Genomic DNA, 9,393 nt, shown 5'->3' on the forward strand with positions numbered 1-9,393 from the left:
TAGCGAGCGAGCCGCACGCGATGCTGACACCTCGCGGTGGCGGCGTGAATTACGTTTGCTTCTCACTCCCTCTGATACATCACCTTTTTCTCACTTCTCTGTTCGCAATCTCTTATGCATTCCCTCTCGTGTATGCATGCGTACAATCCTTTTTCTTTTTCTCTTTTACCAATAAATGTAGTACCATTAAATATTTCACCATCTAATGGTCAGTATTTTTAATTGTATTAATTACGGTTACATTACAGAATTTTTATAAACAGCAGACTTATTTGCATCCAAAGGTGATCGTACACGTAAGTCCATACGAGGTACGAGGATATACAAGTATGTTACGGAAGTATTCGTATCGCAGAATGTTTTGAAGTTTTGCTATGTGAAAATTATACAGCATGTCACAGTGTATAGAAAATATTTTGCGTGTATTTGTATTTAACCCATAAATACATTTACACAAATTACTTTTACTAATATTTTCGTTACCCAGTCAACCAAACCTGCAAAGCCAAATTTTGTCCAATGCCTGTTATATAGTTATGGCTATAAGTTTTATGCAGGATTTGCTAAAAACACTTTGCACGCACATTGGCAGCCACTTAGGCAGCAATTTGACAGCAATATATACAGCAAATTGGCTTGCGCAAACCTTGTTCCGGTTTTGCTCTCAATTTGACATAGGTCATGTTGTAAAATTTTCTGCAAATTTGCTTCACTATTTTGTCAGCTGGCATTGCCTGCAAAACCCAAGTCAACTGCGGAAACAAATGATTATGGTTTTTTTAGACAACTTTTGTCATTTATTGCTGGCAATTTGCTCGAAACTTGTACATACCCTCGCGGGCAAACTTGGCTTCGCTAGGGGAAAATGTGAGGTTGGCGAAAGGCCTCCTACCATTTAGTTTTGGAAGTTACTGAAATTTATGCCAAATTAATATTCGCTTTAACATTTATTTCTGTACTTGAAATAAATTTAGTAAGTGCTGGGAGACTTTACTGCTATGCCACTTTTTCTCCTAGCGGAAGCCGAGTTTGTTCGCGGGTGTACTCGTATTTACTTGCATCGATTCGTCCCTAGATATGACCTCTAGGTCTATAATATGAGTAGACCGAGTAGACTGTCTTTACAAATTGTGCAGTTTGTCCCAGTTTGTCCTGATCTCGCGCGCGAAAAAGCATTCTTTGCTTGATTCTTTGGAATGTTTGTAATCGTCTGAGAGAATACTTACTGTCAATTAATTATGGATAAAAGAAAATTTAAATTTAGAGGTGGTTTGCATAAGAACATAATAAGAAGTCAGGTATTATCAGATAGTGGAAGTTCTGATACTAAATCATTGCATGAAGAGACATTAGTTAACAGAAATACATTGTTAAGCAGTAATTCGTTTTCAAGTCAATGTAAGTTATAAGGAAATACTTTGTAATAAAGGCAAAATTATTGAACATAAAAATATTCATAGGTCAAGGTTTGGCTGAATCTACAGTTATAAAAAAGAGACGGGAGGACCCAAATATAACGGAAGATAGGTCCAAAAATATTTATCGTAAAAATGCTTTACTCAATTCATCAGTTACATCAAAGACAAATTTTAATACAGTTTCTACTGTGCACTGTAAATTTGTGGAATTCTTAATAGAATCTGGCATTAAGTTAAACACAGATGCTCCACACATGCTTTGTAAGTAATAATTAAATATATGAATTGTAAACTATGTGGTATTTTAACATAAAATGTAAATATTTGTTTAAACGTAGTACCGATAACCATTGAAATACTTTATTGAATTGTTGCAGGTAATGATATTATAATAGTTCAACAGAAAATGAAAACATTATTAACTTCAAAGAAGTATAAAAAAGAAGAATTAATTAGTTTAATGGAAAAGTATTTTGAAAATGAACAGAATCTTGAAAATGCTTTGTCTGATATGGAAATATTTATTAATAATACAGTATCGAATGTATTGCATAGTTCTTCTCTGATAAAAATTTTACTGCAAATATCAGAGTTACATCCAGAAATATATAGTAGCCTTTTGATCAAACTTAACGAGTCTATACTTATGGCGTAAGTATGCTTTACATAATTCACTTTTTGAATAAAATACTTCTTATAATGTTTAGAATATTTTTTTAATAATTCCATTATATGTTTTGTTACAGTGATTCTATTGAGACAGTACCGTGGGCTCTGTCATTGTTGCAACAGTTTCGTTTCTTGGATGTTGTAACTACTTCTGATGTTTTAACCAGAAATTTAGAGCAGCTTTTGGAAACTTGTCCTATGTGGTTCCAAAGTGAATTGATCTTATATCTACCTGATATTGTGATTGATAAACAGCATCAAACTGTTGCAGAAATTTTGGATAAAGTATTAGATGAGAATACAGAATTGATAACTTTAATATTAAATTGTATAAGTAATTTGAACCTTACGAAAAAATATTTGGATGAATACAAAAATAAAATATTAAATTTATTAAAATCAAATATAAACCTAAATGCTATACCAGCTGTTGTAAAGTATGTTTATTTATTTGAGTAATATGTTGTGAATATATGTAATTTTTTATTTATCTTTTTAATAATATGTATTAATTCTTGTATAGATTTGTTTTAGAAGATTGTTCGGATACGGAAATCTTTAAAAAAACATTAACTGTGTTACGCAATACTGACATACAGCCTCTTGCTGGAGAAAAAGTTGAAGAGTGTTACCAAAATCAATTAAGTATAATCAATACTTTGAAAATGAACATACTTCTTTCAAAAAATACAGTGAATACTGCACTTCTGTTTATAAAAGATATTTCCAAAGATCCAAAATCATTAGATATCATTATGTTACTTCTTATATTTTTAACAACAAAGACAAAAAAGAAGAATGTTGAAATTATATTTAAACAACATATACGATCTGGTTTTTACAGAGCAAGTTTATTAAATTTATTATATAATGATTACAAACAGGTTTGTGTACCACAAATTTAAAATGGATATGAATTATTACTTTAATTTAAATAATAAAAACTATTTATTTTAGGTTGTACAAGAATTACAATCAACAGTGTTGCAATTGACAAGTAATTTACTGAAAACAGATGAACGTGTCTTTATTGACTTTGCTATTGAATGGTTACGGCTACAGTTTAGATGTTACAGGGATAATGTGTTCAAGCAACGTGAAATATTAGAAAGAATTATATTCCTTATGGGTGACAGTGATCAGACAGTAAAGAATGCTTTGGCATTTCTCTGTAAAATGGTAATGACAGAAGAAGAGAGACAATGTTTAGCGCCCCATTGTAATCATCTTCGTATTTTACTGGAAAAGTTAGATAACTTGGGTTTAGAAGAAGTTGGAACATTGAATGATTTATTACAAAATTTATGTGTGAACTCCAGCTCTACATCTGATTCTCTACGAGATGATTTATTCATACTGTTACAAAAGCAGTTATCTAGTTTTAATCCGCAGTATGTATTCATCAATTACAGTTAAATTAAGTGTAATTTTATAAATGTAGTTCTTAAACATATTTTTATTTTTAAATTTCAGAACAAAATGTAAAGGTGTTCTAGCAGCAGTTATGGCAATAAAACATTTAATGAAAACAGCTGAAACTTCTAATGCCGCATATAATTTATTTAGTATGCATTGTAAAGCATTTAATATTTTAATATGCATAAAATAATTTAAAAAATTAATGCGTAGGTGTTATGTGAATATTAAATTAAGTAAATTACATTCTGCTTTCATAGAAACTGTACTGAACAATGTGAAGAATTGTCCGAGGTCGAAAGCCCTATTTTATGATCAGTTAACACGTATTATTTACCAGGCTCAAGAAATTGATGCAGACTTCATACAAAATTTGACAAGTTACATCGAGGAAGAATTTGTCAATGCAAACATGACTGATAAAGACAATTACAGGTATACAATATTACTGAATTCTTTATTCTCTTTAACGCAATTACGTATTTATATGTTATAATACTTAACATATTATTCAGCGGAGAATTAATTCCCAAGTTTGGATTAAACAAAACAGAAGATGAACCTCAAAACAGTGTTATCACGTTTGAAAACAAAAAGTATGGCGCAATTGTAGCAATTACGTTCAAACTTCTCAGAACATGTTGTATAAGACTTAGCGAAAATGGAGATTTAGACGCTATAGACTCTCTTCTAGGCTGTGCAATATTAATGCCAGAAAATTTTGACATAGCAGAAAATTCAATAATAGATTTAATAATATGTTGTATTAACTGGTGAGTGGAACATTTATATTAAGGAGTACAACTATAACAATAATAATGTCAAAAAAATAATAAATTTCAGGTTTCGAGAAGTAATTAGTGGTTTTGTCACACAAAAAGATTCTTTGTTACAAAAACAAATATTACAACGACTTGACAATTTAATTCATTTGCAAAGAGAATTAAGCATATTGTTTTCTTTATGTGATACCAAATATCAACCGGCTCCATGTTACTTTCACTATTTTCCGGTACCATCTTTTATAAGAATCGAAAAGAAAATTGCAGAAAAAGGTAAAAAGGGAAAGAAAAGAGCTGCAGAAAAATCGATTAGCTTTAGCGAAGATGAAAACTGGGAATTCGGTTCCCTAATATGTTCTAAAAACCCAATGTATTTTAGAAAATTGGATGCAAAGGTATAAATATGTTCTGATTTTATTTAAGATAAAATATTATGGTTAAGATTACATTTCTGTAATAATTGTAGTTATCATTGCAGGTAGTTCATCTTCTTGATATAAAAATGGAATTAAATAAAACACAGCCTACAAAGCATAACATATCTGTAAAACAAGTATGTTTTATTGTTAAAGAACTTCTGGGGATGTTTGAATATGAAAATAATGAAATTTTTGTAAAAGATTTAATTGAAGTACTACCCAAGATTTGTTCAAAGTTACAAGATATTGTGGATACTTTGAGAGAGGGAAGTGAGAATCAAAATAACAAAGCTGCTAAATTATTGTTATCTCTTTTGACGAAAATTTTTAATTGGAAAGGATTTGAAAGTGTTACTTATAATATGTTATTACGAGGTTATTACTATATAATTGTATAATACAGCAGTGCCTCTTTCGTTACTGCAGTTCATTTTTCGATAGTAACACCATATCATTATTCCCATTGTGTTTAGAACGAATTTAGAAGTTTTAGAATCAAGTGAACCTAGGTCTTCTAATCAATCATTGCAATAATAATTAATCAGTAATGAAGCATTAACAGCAAAAATTATAAAATTTGATCATATTTACTCTACCTTTTGTGTTAGATTTTTTGTGGTCGCAGATTTTTATTGTGAGCATAGAAAGATCCAAATTAAGTTAAGCCACGGAGTATATAGACTGGCCAAACGCAGATGATATTTGAAGGAGGAGTTATTAGATAGAAATGGAGAAAATAATTTTTAATTGGAAGCCTTTAATACAAAGAGAAAAAGAAAGAGGGAAAAATATTCTCGTATTTATTACTTAGGCATGTATAAGAGAACTGTCATCTGCGCTTGGTCCAACTATGTCATTCAAATACAACGGTAGTGAGCAATCTACAACAGTTGCAAAAAATTGAAAAAAAAAAGTGGCGTGGATATTATCGCCAGAACTAATTCGAGGTAAAATAAATGATTGTTTCTGAAAAAATATGTATCTTCAGAACATCTACTTTTTGTGATAATTGTCTGTCGTGATACTCTTCTGAAACTACAATAACCAAAGAGGCAATATGACAGTCGTGCAAATTTTTGTTAGTTTAACAACTTTGTCTTTTCTGTCATCCGCCAGAGGGGTTGCGGACTTTAGCGAGTCAGGTAGATGAAAGTAATGATGCATTACGATCTTGTAAAGGACTTGTTGCGGAATCATGCAAATACTTTGAGTCATTATCTGACATTGCCACGCAAATATCATTAGCTATTACATTAATTAATATGTGTCAATCATTAATGAAACATTCTGAGTCTTATACTAAGGAAAGCAAAGGAAAATATGGTGAAGAATATTATAGAAAATTCATTACTTAGTGAGTATTGATTTCATGTTTATTTAAATTATTCTTTTTTTTTTTAAGCAAAAATGGCATTTGGATTTTTATGCCTTCAGTGGCCAGAGGATAAACATTTTACTCCTCAATACAAAAAGGCCGTGACTGGATTATTAAACAGTTGGATTGATAATGAACCATTACCACTGAAGACAATTACTTCAGTTTTGGAATGGTTACCAGATGAAACTGCTAAGTTGGAGAAACCTCAAGACTGTTTAAGCCGAATTCCTTCTATAAAAAGGAGTAATTTTCATTCCTTCTATAAGAAAATATTTGATGGTCTGATCAATGGTATGAAAATAGCACTGCCATTGGCTAGTAGGTATATATGTATATATATTTTGTTTCATTTAAATTACTTTAATACTTTTAAAAAATTATTTTACATAGAATAAGTATTTTTCATGAATTTTTTTTCAGAGATTCTACAAGGATAGAATTATGGGGTGAAATTGCATCTAATGTTCAAAAGTTAGTTCAAATATCCAAAACTTTGACTACAAAAAATAATGTATTAATTTTTTTGAAATATATGCCCATACTATTGAAATATTTTTTAAATGTTGGAATGCCAATTCTTGAACACAATTTGAAGTATCAAATAGAGGAAGTAACTAAAATACTGAAAATGATGCAAGGTATATATGAATTAGCAAAATCAAGTGTACCAAACTGCTAGTAATCAAATTATATGTTAAATAAAATACTATCTTTTAAATATGAACAGAAATATTCATGTTTTAGGAGGTACAAGATATTTACACACAATATGCTGTGATAGTGCGGAAAAAAAAGATCTTACATTAACAAAATATGTTCCTGCAGCTAAGTCTGTACTCGAAAGGCTGCTTTACAGTGTAAAAGGAATGTTAGTCCTTAATAATAGTCCTGCCGCTTTTTGGATGGGGAATCTAATTAATAAAAATCTGGAAGGCCAAGAAATTCTCTCACAGGTTCGGTATTTTTTTGATATGTAAACCTTCATTAGTTTATTTGAATTATATTTTTATACTTTTACTGTTATTTCCAGAACTTATCTTCAGAAGAAAGTACTTTACCAAGCTCTGATAATATTGATGAAGTGAGTAACGACGTATCGTCGGATATATTAGAAAGTGATTCAAATGATGATCTTGCTAATGAAGACGACATATCGTAAGTTTAAGTGGAAAATTAAAAAGTCTCAATTAAAACATCGGTTAGCGTTACGAAACACGTATTCGTTGTGTTGATAAGATATACGTATTTTTTATTGGTACGATATTAATATCAATGTAAATATTTGAAATTAACGATATAACTAATATAAAAAATATATATTTTTTTTCATTTTTACTATTTTTACTTATTGTCACATATTAAATTGTTATTAAATATTTGTCTTTTCCATGTTAAATCTGGCATAAGCGTTTCTTCAACAAATGTTATTTCATTGTTCCCATTAATTAGTAATAAAGAATGAGTTCTTGTACAGTATTCTTTGCCACTTATAAAAACTGAACTAAGTTCTTCATATTTTGTTGGACACCGTCGTTGCAACTCTGGATCCGGTAAATATCTATGGTTATTTAAAATATAAAGAAATATGTGGCTTATATGGATGGTAATGCATGGTTCATAATTCTTGAAATAATAATTACCTTTCTTCTGATTTCAGAAACTTTAACAATTCTTCAATAAGCTCTGCTTGCTTCGACACTTTAGTATTGTTAACAATATTTCTGAACTTTTTTTTCCCCTCTTCAACCTTTTTGAGAGGAGTATCAAAGTTACTATTACTAAAACCAAACAATGTGTCTGGACTTGTAAAGGGTCCTTGTGATTTTACAGAACTACTGAGACAGTGCACATCTGCATTGCTAAACAAATAAAAGTAAAACACTATTTTATTTACTAACAGAAAAAACTATAGTAGTTCTTAAGACTTTGGAAATTATTTACTTACTGCAAATCAATCAAAATCAAAGCATATGAATTATATGGTTGATTGTTTTTATTTTCTTTGTGTAACTTATTTAAATATGAAATTGCAGAATCATTTGAAATAATGAAATTGCATATTAAGTAACCTCGACCCGTTTTAGGACTATTAATTAAACCTTCTTCATTAGGTAAATTTAAAACCACACCAGCCTTTCCTTTTATCGATAGAGCGAACCATGTTCCACCTTCTTTACCAACTTCCATATCTGTACCTGATAAATTGAAATTATTTTTATGTTAAGTATAAGATAAACAATTTCAATTCAAATAAAATGAATTAATATTATGTATACATTACATGGAAAGGACATTACTATAGTTCTAATAATTTTTATAATACATATGTAGTTAATATAAATTAAGTATATGTATACTAATATTTATTTAATTATTTGTTAATAGATAATTTTTCAAATTAATATTAAACATATTTGACATACCTCCCAAACATTCTGGATGATTTTCCCAATAGTGAGCTAATAATGCAGGACGTTTAAAATGTTCATCCCGATTCGAGGCCACAATTAATCGATAGGACTGAGAATCAGCATCAGGATTACGATAAATAAATACAATACACATAATTGAAACAACCTATTGATTTCTCTTGAAGGTAAATGCTACAGAGCAAGTAGCTTTTATATCAGAGGAAACTACGTTTTCATTAATGCAATACTGATAAGATTACTACATATCTCATTCATCATAAATTAAGATACCGTTACATATTATGTTGATTGATAAAGATAAGAAATTAATTGCATACAAATGTTTGCTTCATTCTGATAATATGTACAAAAATGTACAGTGACTACTTTACTGTTTTAGGATACAAATGTAAGTAATATTTCAAAATAGAGCTAAAATTATATGTATACACTAACAGTATGTGTATACGTCACTATTGTAGTCGCTAACATTTATGTGTTACTTAAAAATTTCTTTAATATTTTCTATAATTACACGTATTTATTCATTTTTTAAATATCTTAAAAGAGTTTAGTATTTTACAATCGAAATCTGGTAAAGTAACGTTTCCCAAATGTAACTATTCTTACGTTCCGCGACATGCATGGGATCATGGACATAGTAATATAGTGACGGATCGTACCTTTACGAGAGGGGCACGGGGTAAAAGTGTGCCTAATTTCTATTGGCTGCTGCTTTACACATGCGCAGTAACGCGACGAGTGATAAACATTGACGGGCAAACTCGACTTCCTCTAGGGGAAAAAGCAATGTAAATATTTAGGTGTTAGGGCCTCCTACTGCTTGATAAATTTATTTCAAATACTGAAATAAATGTTAACCCGAATGTTAATTTCGCA

General features: G+C 29.9%; 2 protein-coding genes across 2 annotated transcripts; one reads left to right on the forward strand and one right to left on the reverse strand.

Annotated features, from left to right (window-relative positions):
- The first annotated feature begins 1,165 nt into the window (after positions 1-1,165).
- LOC107189664 (Fanconi anemia group D2 protein homolog) lies at positions 1,166-7,241 on the forward strand. The gene is made up of 16 exons (XM_015578248.1): positions 1,166-1,398; positions 1,461-1,679; positions 1,796-2,069; positions 2,165-2,524; positions 2,611-2,971; positions 3,045-3,478; positions 3,561-3,652; positions 3,764-3,938; positions 4,019-4,276; positions 4,347-4,680; positions 4,764-5,079; positions 5,821-6,027; positions 6,107-6,404; positions 6,503-6,720; positions 6,827-7,035; positions 7,113-7,241. The coding sequence occupies exons 1-16, from the start codon at positions 1,239-1,241 to the stop codon at positions 7,239-7,241; spliced, it is 4,044 nt and encodes a 1,347-aa protein (XP_015433734.1). The 5' UTR covers positions 1,166-1,238.
- A 203-nt stretch (positions 7,242-7,444) lies between these two features.
- Positions 7,445-8,647, reverse strand: LOC107189773 (transport and Golgi organization 2 homolog; the record flags this gene model as incomplete). Its single annotated transcript, XM_015578387.1, has 4 exons — positions 8,506-8,647; positions 8,028-8,277; positions 7,723-7,941; positions 7,445-7,640 (listed from the first exon to the last, which is right to left on the reverse strand). Coding segments are annotated over exons 1-4 (807 nt in total), but the record flags the coding sequence as incomplete, so codon positions are not given.
- Positions 8,648-9,393: the final 746 nt, after the last annotated feature.

The sequence above is a fragment of the Dufourea novaeangliae genome, unplaced genomic scaffold (assembly GCF_001272555.1).
Source record: "Dufourea novaeangliae isolate 0120121106 unplaced genomic scaffold, ASM127255v1 scaffold162, whole genome shotgun sequence".
Lineage (NCBI taxonomy): Eukaryota > Metazoa > Arthropoda > Insecta > Hymenoptera > Halictidae > Dufourea > Dufourea novaeangliae.